The 13,167-nt window shown below is 37.7% G+C and overlaps 1 protein-coding gene across 14 annotated transcripts in view; it reads left to right on the top strand.

Annotated features, from left to right (window-relative positions):
* LOC126700082 (chaperone protein dnaJ 1, mitochondrial) overlaps positions 1 to 11,934 on the top strand; it is a 52,923-nt gene extending 40,989 nt beyond the window's left edge. For 5 of the 14 annotated variants that reach the window (XR_007647001.1, XR_007646999.1, XR_007647000.1 and 2 more), the window contains exon 20: positions 11,855 to 11,934. Coding sequence is in view for 4 of the 14 variants with exons in the window: in XM_050398064.1 (XP_050254021.1) it covers positions 10,788 to 10,877; positions 11,565 to 11,664 (190 nt within the window). In the remaining 10 variants the exon portion in view is untranslated. Of the gene's footprint in view, positions 1 to 5,112; positions 8,305 to 9,685; positions 9,755 to 10,787; positions 10,884 to 11,528 lie in introns of those variants that run through there. The other 9 variants (XR_007646993.1, XM_050398064.1, XM_050398066.1 and 6 more) reach the window with 9 other exon arrangements.
* Positions 11,935 to 13,167: the final 1,233 nt, after the last annotated feature.

Below are 13,167 nucleotides of genomic sequence, written 5' to 3'. Positions count from 1 at the left end.
CGAGGATGTGCCTTAAGTTCATTTTTTTTCCCTTTGACTACACTGGCTACATAATCTGAGGCACCTTTTCATTAGCATGTGATGCTTGCATAAATAAACCTTTTCTTTTAATGAATTATTTAATCACTATTGAAATTCCCCTCTTTTTTATTACTACTTTGTAAATCTGAATCCTATCTTTTTGTCTTAATGTATTAAGGGTGCTAGTACATATCTAGGAGCTGCTCCTATTGTTGAATGTTTGGAGAAGTACCAGCCAAACGTGATAATAACTTCCCGGGTTACAGATGCTTCCTTATTCTTAGCACCAATGGTATAAAACCTAATTTCTTCATATCCGCTCTTCTATACCCTCTTTTTGAATAAATTAGTAACATGTTTACCGAATTTTCTAAAACTGATTTTTATCAAATTTGTAATGTTGCTTCATGCATGCAATATTGTTTCATGCTAAGGAGTACGGTAAAATGTACAAGATGTGGAGAAGTTACCAGTATAGTCAATGTAGCACCAGGAACATCAATAAACCTTCGAGTCACCCTTTTGAACCAGTCGAAGTACTCATGCTGTGGAGGCATATCACCAAGCACTGCTTGACAACACCGTTGAAGGCGGTTACCCCAATTTAGTAAATGGGTGGCATGTTTCCGCATCCAATCAACGCCCACCTTCCCCCTCAAATCAATGGCATGAAGCACGGGGTCAGTGTTAACATCTTCGGGAATTTCTTGGATCATCCCAAATTGACGAACGACACGATCTGGTGTATGTATCTCTACTAGGTGGAAACATACAAGCGGCACCGTTGCCGTCCACACAGCTCTCCCTGCAACGCACCATGGCGGAAGGTCCTCAAAATCGGCTTCATACGGCTGCCACACCACCTACAGTAGCCCAAAAACAAGTACGCAACATATTAGGCAACTATGTTTATATTTCAAAATTCACCAAACATATATCTTGTTCCTAAACATGTTAACATGTTAAACAAGGCATTTTCATACCTGGCTTGGCAGCATTGAAGCTATTTGCTGGCAATACCTATCCCTGAAGATGTGGGCAGGCCTGTTTTTCTTGTTTGGGACCCACGCCCACCTACAAGTGTTGTCAAGAACAAAAGATTAATATTTATAACTTTCCTACTAAGATAATGTCATGACTAAAACTATAATGTTATCACATATAACTACTAAGACAATGTTATAGATAAAAACTAGGCAATTAATAATATCACTACAATAAGAAATAATCCTTATAAGGTAGAGACTTACTTCAGGTACAGAGGACCACGCGCTGGAGGACCATAAGCGCCTACTGGTGGGCCACGCTCAATTGCCGGGCACAAATAAGGGAACCTGGCCCATACCCAATACTGCACCAACAGTAAGCATCCACCGATTTGACTGGTTTCCTTATGGCTTGCCCTGCATAGCTCTCGGTACAACCATGCAAGGCAAGCACTCCCCCAACTGTACCTTCGTGGGTTGCAAAGGTCTTCCAACTGCTGCACCCACATTAGATGCACCCTATCGCCAGATTTGTCCATGAATATTGTGTCCCCCAGTAGCGCTAGGATATAGCATCGTGCGTACTTATGCAGCTCATCCTCTTCGGCATTAGGCGGCAATGGATTAGCAACTTGCTCCAAAAGCCGTTTGATGAGAATCCTTTGGCCATGAAGTTCCTTATGCTGGTCTTGAGTTATAGGTTGAAAGCCAAGGAACTCCTCGCACACAGCCGTCCAAGTTTTCTGTGTGCTCCCTGTTACAGCGTCACCATCGATAGGAAGCCCGAGAATCACCTCCACATCCTGCAATGTAATGGTCATCTCACCATGTGGCATGTGGAAGGTGTGAGTCTCGGGCCGCCATCGCTCCACTAAGGCTGTAATTAGGCCGTGGTCAAGCTCTCTACCCGGCTGCCTCAGCAGTCCCTCCAACCCCAATGCCTTAATAATGTCAACAACTCGATCATCTACCATTGGTTCTCGGTTGGAGAACTCTTCAGTACGGCCACGGCAAGTAAGGGCCCCTGGATCCTGCACAAAACGAATCCTTGGATTAACATATGACAAACGTCTGCATGTATATTGTATGAATTAAATACGTGTACATTTTACATAAATATTTACTGCTGTATTGTACCTGTCCATTCCAAATAGCTTCTGACCGATGGGTGGACTGCAACTTTAACACCGAATCGTCAATAGGGCCAGGCCGTGTATGGTCAATCCGTCCAGCATTTGCAGCATCCATACTGCACAAGAATGATAAGCAATTAGCACGTAATATTGACATTGCAAGTAAACATAGATATGATGGTGCAAAAGTTTTTTCTGAGCTAAATAAAACAAAAATATGATAATTTAATATTTTACTAGCTATATAAACTTGCTGATTAGAATCTCAATGAGATCACTTAGGTCTTACTAGAATTACTATACTCCAATGAGAACACTTAGGTGTTCATAACCTTCCCATTTTTTTCCCTATATTGAATAATGGTCCAAAGCCACACGTAAGTGGATTGGATCCATATGATATTGCAGTAAGACATAATCTTAAATGGAGGATATTTTGACTTTTCTCTATTTTATTTTATTTTATCCCTTCGGAATGAGAAATCTTATGCAAAAGTTTGATAAAAGAGGAATGCCGATGTAGACAAATTGTGAAGTAGCTAATGACTGATCAAAAACAAAAAAAAAATAAGAAGGGGAGAAAAAAATAAAAAAAGAAACAACAAGTTGACAACGCTAGTAAAGATAGCATTTAAAGTGGTGTTGATACAACTTTGGTGATAATTGACAAATCATGCTTATACTTGAAAAATAATATGATGTGACACATTATTTGTGTTTTATACTAATATTAATGACTAAGAAAAAAATTTGTTAACTTTTCCATAGCCAACTTAGAACCCAGTTCTAAATCAGACTAAATTGGATGAGATATGCTTGTTTGAACATCTAAACTTTCTAGAGATATTGTTGTCCAATTCTGCTTTAGAATCAGTTTAAATGGGCCAAGAATCTTGTAATTTAGTGACATTTCCTGATCTCTTTTATAAGGAAAACAGCGTTTAAATCCCCCTCAATAATTGAATAGGGTTTAGGTTTTGTTTTCAAAGAGGCATTTGGTTCCTAGAGTTCAAAAGCACCCGTAGCTTAAAGCCGTAAGTTCTATGTGCTTTGTTCACCGAATCAAAGCCACCCAAATATGCAAAATCGATTCTAGATACCTAAAACCAATTTATGCCAAGCCAGCTAACGTAAACAAAACTTCTAACCAAAATCCCTTAATCAAAACTAAATCTAATCCATCTATTTAAACTAATTAAACAAAACCATTCCTAACCGAAAAACCTAAATCATAACCAATCAACCAAAATACATAACTGAAAAAAGACTATGTAATTTGTTTCTTCAATAGCAAACTACTAAGTGCTTTTTTATATGCATATAATTTAGTAATTTGTAATGGTACGCAAGCACTATAAATATATGAGATAACTATTTCATATAAACTTGTAAGTTCTAAGCTCCTAATAGACAAGCAAATGGGCCTAATGAGATATACAATTCTCTCGTAAAAGCTATAATCCTAATCAGCAATAACAATCTAACCTGAAGGCAGAAATTTGGAAACTCTTAAGGATGGCAGCAACAATATGCACTATCCAAGCAACAATGTCATCTGCACTCACCAAATCCAAACCCAAATTTCATAAAAATCATAAAATAAAAATTAAATAAAGTATCTACCACAAAATCCAAACCCAAATTTCACAAAAATTAAAACTGAAAATTAAATAAATAACCTAGATGTTAAGTATCCAAATCCAAACCCAAAATTTCACATTAATCAAAACAAAAAATCATATAAATAACTTACCAACCAAAATCGGAATGGGTATGGGTATGGGTATGGTGAGGAAAAATGAATGGGTATGGGGGTGGTAATGAGAGAGAGGGAGAAAAGGAGAAAGGATCTCCTAGTGAGGGAGAGAGAGATCGATGAGGAGAGGAGCCGATGGCTGGGCTCAGCCTCGTCGGCGTCGTCGCTGGGCTGGGCTGGGCTCTACTCGTCGACGCCGGCGGGGTTCTCTGTGTGTGTGAGCGTGTGTGAATGTGAGAGGCCGTGTGAGAGATAGAGAGAAAATGAGAGAGTTTTGTGAGTGTGGGAAATGAAAATGTAAGACTGAGGGTGAGAGAGTGAGAGCGCTCTGGTTTGTGTGAGAGTGAGAGGGTGTGAGCGTGAGTGTGAGTGAAAGTGAGACAAATGCAATAGACGAAGACGTTAAATTTGAAAAACCCCAATTGGAAACCGAGTCTCTAAGACTCGATTTCCGGTTGGAATACACGTGGAAATCGAGTCTAAGAGACTCGATTTCCATGTCAATGCCAGATGGCAACTCTGCCACATCAGACGTGGTCAAGCATACAAACCGAGCCTTAAAGACTCGATTTTGAAGCCGAAAATCGAGTCTTTAAGACTCGAGATGCTATAAATAAAATATGTTTCTAATTCTCGCCTACTAACTAGATAGTTTGGTTTTTAAGGCCAGTTGGCCATTTTCGCCGATGAAAAGCCTCGTAGAATTAGCACCCAAGTACGGAAAAATGGGGTTTTGTCTTTACTTTTAAAAATATTAATTATTTAATGAAATGCCATTATTTTTTAAACTCAATTTTAACAAAATCAAGTTTCGTATAAAATTTGATACCCTCACAATCAAGTTATATGTATATTTTTAAGCAATATATGTATAGAATTCAATATTAATAATGTTGTACTAGTAATACTATTTGTATTTTTAAAAAATATATATGGGTCAAAAAAAATTTATGAAAAAACATATAATATTATTTAAAAGCTTAAAAAATTTTGTTTATATAAATTTTACTAATTACCCCTGTGATTTGAGGTAATGTCAAGCAGGTCCACAACTACTCAAAACTAACCAATTTGGTCCCAAATACAACTAAATAGACTTAACAGACGTTATTTATAACTCTCCATTCTCTCTCTTCTCCTCTCTGACCCAAACTTCTCTTCTCTCTTCTCACTCTATCTCAGACGCTTCTTCTCTCGTCCTATCTGACTCCAAGCTCTTTTGTTTGGGCTTTTATTTTTCTGGGCTTTGTAAAAATATAGTCCACCTAAAACTCTTCATAAACAATTGCAGAGAGAGGTTGAATGAGTGAAAAATGGAGCTATCGTCTGACTGGAAATCCCTCTTCCCAATATCATCAGTTTTCAAACCTCCACTTCTCCTCACAGACTCAGACTCAGACTCAAAACCCATATTGGGTCCGCTCTTCTTCAACCCTAAACCCAAAACCCTTTCTCTTCTCTTCACCTCTCCATCTCTCCCAAACGCCGCACCACCTTTCCTCCAAACCCAAACCCACAACCTCCTCTCCTTCCTTCGCCTCCCTCTTTCCAACTCCCTCCTTCTCTTCTTCCCCACCGGTCCCAACTCCGACCGGCTCGGCTTCTTGCTTCTCTCTATCAAAGCTTCCCGTTTCGACACCTGGGGCGCCAAAGACGATGACGTTTTACATGAAAGTACCGGGTTCGAGTACCGCATTCTCAGGATCGCGGTTAACCCCAACCCCAACCCTTTTCCCTTTCCAGGTAATAATCGTAATCATTCCACTGTTGTTGGGTATTTGCTGGCTTCTACATTGTGCTCTGTGCATTGGTTTGTTGTTCAGGAAATTCATAATTCTGGTAAATTTCCCAGAGTTTCTTGTTTAGGTTCTAAGGTTTTTAAGACTAGTTCTGTTGTGTATGCTTGTTGGAGTCCGCATATACCCGAGGAGAGTGTAGTTTTGTTAGAAAGTGGTGCTTTATTCTTGTTTGATTTGGAGTCTTGTTTTAGAAGAAGCAGGACTTCCAATTCCAATGCGCGTTTTAGAGGGACTAAGTTGCCTGTATCGTGGGATGCTGATGCTGATTCGGGGAACTGTAAATGGTTGAGCTGTGAATTCAGTTGGCATCCTAGGATTTTGATTGTTGCCCGGTCTGATGCTGTTTTCTTGGTCGATTTGAGGTTTGATGGGTGTGCTGTGAGTTGTTTAGCTAAGGTTGAGATGTTGAGGATGTATACTTCGGTCCAAAATGAACGGTTCCTTACGTTTACAATGGCGGGATCTGATGGTTTCTGTTTTGCATTGGCCTCAGATAGTTTGTTGGTTCTTTGTGATGTGCGGAAACCAATGATGCCACTGTTGCAATGGGCTCACGGTCTTGATAATCCGTGCCATATTAATGTATTTAGATTGTCGGAATTGAGATCAAACTCAATGGATGATAAATATAGGTGGGCTTCTGAATCGGGTTTTTGTATTATATTGGGATCTTTTCGGAATTGTGAGTTTAATCTATTTTGTTATGGACCTACTTTACCAACCCTGAGAGGATCCATTGTTTCTGAAGTTTCGAAAGTTTTGAAAACCCATTATGCGTGGGAGCTCCCTTCAGATCTCTTATTGTCGGGTCGTGAGTGTCAATGTGGAAGTTGTCTTGTGAGAGAGGAGATTTTGAAGGATGATCTTCCTGAATGGATTGATTGGCAGCATAAGAAAGAATTGGCTTTGGGTTTTGTCATTTTAGACAAAGATCTATCAGCAATGCTTTCTGAATCAAATGAATTTGGTGGTTTTACATTGATAAGACTTATGTCATCAGGGAAGCTTGAATCACAAAGCTATTGTGCCTCGTGGAAGTTGAAAGAACTTCACACAGAACGGTTCCATTTTAAAGATAATTCCCTGTATATTATGGATGATGAGGAGTACAAATTTCCTAGAAGATTTAAGTACGTGAAACTTGATAAACTCTCTGCATATTTGAATGGTAGTCTAACTGAAGTCCTGGTTTCAAAATTTAAAAAGCCTTGCAAGGGTCCTCGAGAAAAGGAATCTTTTAGCTCAGACTCTCATGAAATCTTGTGTGAGAAGTTGAAGGCTTGTGGGTTCGGGCGATTGAGATCGTCTCCTGCAGTTTCTGCTATTTTTAATGACATCAGCTCGCCAGCAAGCATACATGAGGTTGCTTTGAGAAGGTTGTGGGCAGGCCTGCCAATGGAACTCTTACAACTGGCCTATTCCAACTACTCAGAGTTCCTTGAGGTACTTTTGGACCAGAAAAAAGTATCTTTGGAATTTCTAGTTGTCCCTGACCTACCTCAATTGCCTCCTTTCTTCCTAAGAAGGCCTTCATGCCGTAGCAATAAGTGGTCACACAAAGTGCAGCGGGATGATGCTCTAGTGGGCCCAGTACTTCCTCTTCCTATTTTACTTACACTTCATGAGTATCGTAATGGCCATTCAGAATTGGAAGAAGAAGCAGGTGTATTTTCTTTAGAGAGGGAAATTAGCCTGCAATGTGATGAAATCAAGCAGGTGGCCAGTGAAATGGCCTCGTCAGATTCTAGTTGTGAGCTTCATGGCGACCAAGCTGTCTCCCTTGCTGATGAAAGAGAAGATATCTGGGGCAGTTCTCAAAAACCAAAACCTTTTTGTTTATACCATCCAGTTGCATTTAAGTGCTCTACCATGGATCATGCACAGGACAATGTCTTTAAGGATGAGAAATTTGATAACCTGATTTTTAAAGTGCCTGAGAAGAAGCATGTTCCTAATGGCTTGGTGGAAACCGTTGGACCAGAACTGTTCGATGATCTCTGCCCCATTGATTTGAGATTTGATACTTCTGCCAAGAACTTTGGGCCAAATGAAATAAAGATATACAAAGTTTTGAAGAAGAAATGGTCTAAATGGCAAGACGGATTTAATTTATATCAACAATTTTGCACAGAGTCTAAATTCCAAAAGCAATCGGCATGACAGTTAGATTTTCTCCCCAAATTTTGTAAACATTCCCTTCCCAAGTTTTTTTCTCCCATCTCTTCTTCTTTTCTTTATTTTTTTTTTCCCTCCTTTTAGTTTTATTTAGAAAGAATGAGGAAAAGATTATATGTGATCTGATGAAACTTCAGAAACTGCTTTTGTACAGAATACATCAAGAAATATTTTTTAGTTTTCTGAGAATCAGAAGATGATTTTAGTGATATGATGGCAGCTCTGAATTTTTTTCATTGTTGTGATTTGTAAGTTCCTACCTTTTTATGTAAAAATATGCCAGGCCATGTCTGTTGGTGTACACAATATCTTTTGGCCCTTATTTGGACATGCACCAGCTCAATTTGACACTGACTTTTGATGCATTACAATTTTGGCCTTCTCAATACCAAAAGGGGTTCAGCCAGGACAACTTCTGGTTCTAAGAGGCAAAGGTATATTGTCATCCCCACCCTAACCCTCTCTCTCTCTCTCTCTCCCCCCCCCCCCCCCCCCCCCCCAACCAAAAAAAAAAAAAAAAAAACTATGCATACATTATAAGTTGCTGCAGGACTGCCAATCTTGTAGACCATGGAGATCAGTATGTTCGCTTCCATGTTAACTTTCCCACGTAGGCTTCTTACTCTCTGTTGTTTTATAATTCTAGCCTAAATACTCAAATATTCTGTTGCTGCCTTTTTCTGTAATAGCTTCATCCACAGATGATGATGTTGAACTTAATGTGTATTTAGGGGAGTTATTTTTTCTTTGTTTTTTTGTATGAATGACATTCTATAATGGTGAATTTGGAACTGTAGCCTTTGTTTCTTGTTGTGTTCTCTTCCTGGCTTTTCCTTTTTATACATCTTGTGTATTTAGGATAGTGTCTTCTTTTTTACTTTTTTTTTTTTTTTTTCAATAATAAATTCTAATTTCTTATCCCAAATAAAAAATAAAAATAAAAACTCTTAACAGTAGATGGAGTTCTAACTTTAAAGTTTTCGGTAATCAAGGATTTGCTAAACATACAGTCTATGTAGATCACACACTTGAAGTGGTCCAAACTTGGGTGCCAACTTATTTATTTATTTATTCTGTTGTTTTTTTTTTGGGGGGGGGGGGGGGGGGTGGGGTCGCTAGGCTTGGTTGTTGTTGTCAGTCATAACTTAGTTGCAACAGAGATATCTCTTGGAAAATTAAACTTCTGTTTTACCTCGACCATACTTTTCAAGTGGAAAGTATCTTAAGACAAGAAACAATTATGGAAGAGACCTTTTGTATACATGCATCATCTCTTTGATAAGTTCCTGGTTATTTAAGCCAATGATCCTTGGCTCAAATAGATCTTCTTCCTTTCACAAGTGTGAGTGGAGGGCAGGATCATGGGTTCATACCCATTGGGTGTGAGTGTAACTCACCAATAAGAAAAAAAGGTTCCCGGATTTTAAACATGATTAACGTTAGATGGTATCTTGTGACAATGTAAAACTCTCAATAATAGTATCTTACAAGACTTTGAAAATCCAACCTGGTGCCTCTGAATCTGATGTCAAGAAGGCTTTCAGACAGCTTGCTTTGCAGGTTTTTTTCTTTTTTATTCTTGGGTTTCTTGGTTTAGTTTGAATTTTTTTAAGTTAAATCCTAGGTTTGGTTAGGATTTTTTTTTTAAAGACAAAAGAAAAAAAAATCGCCTTGGCTTATATTTATATAAATGAAATTTCAAAATTTGATCTTTAAGATTGATTTTGTTTTTTTTTGTTTTCATGTCAAATAGAACTTTCTCTGATTGATTTAAAATTGTGTGGTTTTTTTTTTTTTTTTTTTTTTTGGCACTAGTATCATCCGGACGTATGCAGAGGAAGCAATTGTGGAGTGCAGTTTCACAAAATCAATGAAGCTTATGATGTACGTAATCCAATCCTTTTATTTTTCTTTGTTTGATTTTTCCTTAGTAATTTTTGCCTTAATCTCATCTTACACTTGAATATTGATATTTGATCTAAGAAATTTGTGATATTATATATACATATATCTGTCTGTTTCAAAAAAAGAAAAAAATTCTGAAGAAATTGTGATATTATATACATGTCTGTTACCTTACCTTTCCGATAGTATTGAGAAATTAATAACTGCAGTATCACTTTGTAATAAGAAGAGTTATTGAAAATTTCTCTTAAAAGCTTTGTATTGGTTCCTAGCAAAATAAAATTGGATTAAATATGTTCGATTGCTGATGCACGATTGCTTATGATGAAGAGAAGCCGGTTATTAGAGCCGTGGTACCTCATAATGTTGCAATGTTTTCTCTGAGTTCTTGAAATTGTTGTGACTAATAAAGAAATCGCTTTGCTGATGAAGTTGGGATTGGTCAAACTGGAACCAAGTTCAACCAGAACTAGCTTCATGTTTCTGCTTGGCTTGTTTACATGCCTTAAGTTTTGCCTCTAATTTGATTTGTTTGTGCATGTTAGTTACTATTTGTGACCCCATTCCTTCCTGCAAAAAAAAATTGGGAACGATTTACGTGACTGATTGTAAGGGGCATACTATATTTTCTAGGCAGGCTCATCTTTGTTGTGCCTTGTACCTCTTTTCATTATTATTGTTGTCTTGTTCATCAGTGTGGCTAGGTTCCCCAATAAGAGCTCTTAGGGCATACTTTTGATTATTGTTTCCATTGGAGTGTACTTATGTGAATGGCTGGATTCTGATCACTTGAGTTTACTAATGTCTGTAATATTATCACCCATTTTTATGAGGACTATCAGATAATCGGCTCTTTGCAAAGACTGATATTGTGTTTTACATTCCCAATACTATAGTAAAGCAAAATTCTTCATCAAGCTTTGGTTTTTTTTTTTTTTTTGAAGTTCTGGAGCTAATTTGCTTCAGTGAGCTGTATTGACTCACTTGTGTTCTGTTTTATTCTATTTCTTAGTGAAATAAATGAACGCCAGTGTGCTATACTTGAAGAATTAGCGGAGGAGGAAATAAATTCCTCAAACGGTAACTCAGCTGAAGGAAATTGGTGAGTTTTGTTGTTGTTGTTGTTGTAGGTCCTCATAGTGTGTGTAAGATGCTTATCATTCTTTTGAACTTGGATACCTGTCATGACTATATGAATGGTGTAAGTTTCCACTATAAACCAAGTCTAGGCATAATGTAATTGTGTGCATAAACCACTGTTGTAGCCTTCTTACATTGCATACTGCACATCTTATACTGCTTTATGTGAGAGCAGATGAGAAGCTTAAACCATTTGTGCGGGATTCTTATTATCATCTTTCATAAACTGGTTGTTACTTGTTAGGAGACCGCTTTGTTTCATGTGCATAAGCCTCCACTCGGGTTGTAAAGAGGTGGGGTTTTTGGTTTAATTTTCAGCATCCAAAGGCAAAATAAAGACAGTTAAAAACAACCATTACAGGGAACCATTGTTTTCAGAAATCTTCTGTTTGGTTCAGTGGGTATCATCATTGAAACTGACCTTTGTCTCTTTTATTTTTGCATACTAGTGAGTATTAGTAGTATGATCGGATTGAAGCATTCAACTTGCATTCATATTTTGAATAATTTTGCTCAAATTACCAAAGATCAGTTGGGTGAATGTTTGACTAGAGATTGTTAGCTCCTTTAGTCACTCTTCTGATTGTAATGAAGATCCTGAAATGGATAACAGGCTTTACCAGCAGCTATCTACTGGTTGAACTTACAGGTGGCAGCAAATTCTTGAACGTATAACGGGTCCTAGGTTTATGCTTGAACTATCTCTATTCATGTTGATCCTGCTGTTCCTGAACAAAACCATGGGCTGATAGCTGACCAAGGTGATTTTGATGAAGATATTTGGACTAAAGCCTTAATGAAACAGGATCGCTGCCTTTGTCAAACTTCGGACTTTTGTTGATAAAAGGTTCACAATCATTCCCTATACATTTTTTTCCCATTCTCAATGTATTTGCAGGCTCAATGTTTGCTATTGAATCCCTTATTTTTTGGTTTCAGGTCCTGTGTTTGTACACACATACTATTGTTGTATAGAACTAGTTATATTTTGATTATATTATAATAATAATGTTCATCTACTTATGTCTGTCTTCCATTCTTTTCGGATCTTTCATTAAGATTTCCTTTTCTACTGAATAGTTTATTTGTATAACTCAGTTCTACTTGTCCAAAAAAGAAATAAACTCAATTCTGAAGCTAAACGATGGGTAATGTTACCGATCTGTTCTGCCTTGAAACAGACTTTTTTAGTGGTTCTCTCTCTCTTCTTTGGTGTTGGGTAGAAGGTTCAAGTTGGTGGTTGGCACCAAAATGGATTTTGAACCTTGGTCAGCCAACAAGGTCTTCGAGGCTAGGCGGTATTTTTTTCATTTAGAAAAGCAGTGGGGTACATATTGATGAGTAATGATGAATTAAGAGCCTGTTCATCAGTTCCTTAACCAGCTATACTCTAACAAAACGTGGCCAATACCTGATAGGAGGATTGCAAAAATTTCTTGGTTGGATTGGTGGATTGCAAAATTTTGAAATGGTAATACTTGGAAATGGAAAGTAGGAATAACCCCTAAAGCTTCTAGTACACATACTTTCCATTTCCAAGTATTACCATTTCTAGTAAAACAATAACGAAACAGTTCTAGTACAAACTCTACTAGAGCAGTTTGAATACAAATGAGAAAAAACTTAATCAAGGGGGAATATGTTGAACCCATCTTCGCAAGCGTGTTTGCACAGTAATTGCTCTCTGTGTGATTGCGTTGCAATGCTTCATGTTTGATTGTTGTGTGGTGGACTTACATTGGTTGGTTGCTGATAATAATGTGATATTTGATTGTCAATGATGACTCTACAAATAGTGATAGGCAATTTATCTTTAGTGAGACTCAAATTACTTGTGATCAACCCGACGGATTATGGTCTCTTTCATTTTTTATATTTTAGTATTACTGTCACAACCTCTCGGCCACATCATTTGTGATAAATTTGCACAATGAACTGCTATAAACGATCCATAAAAGATAATGGTGGGAGAAGTAAGTCCTGTGATGTGACCTCAAAGTAAGGAGCAGCTCTCCAACCTAAATGGTAATGGTGGGAGAAACTCCAAAACAGCCAAAGAACTTTGTGAAAATTAGCAGATCCTTTATTGAAATGTGTTTCAATGTTACTATTTCAGGGAAAGATTTCTTATGTATTTAACAATCCTGAGCATTTTGCTTTGGACATGGATAAGCTAGCAAATAGGACATAATCGAATTTCCCCTTCTAAGATTTCCACATGCAATCCAAATTTAGAGCATTCCGGCCCTAAT

This window comes from Quercus robur, chromosome 9 (assembly GCF_932294415.1).
Source record: "Quercus robur chromosome 9, dhQueRobu3.1, whole genome shotgun sequence".
Taxonomy (NCBI): Eukaryota; Viridiplantae; Streptophyta; class Magnoliopsida; order Fagales; family Fagaceae; genus Quercus; species Quercus robur.
This window is presented reverse-complemented; position numbering and strand designations above follow the sequence as displayed.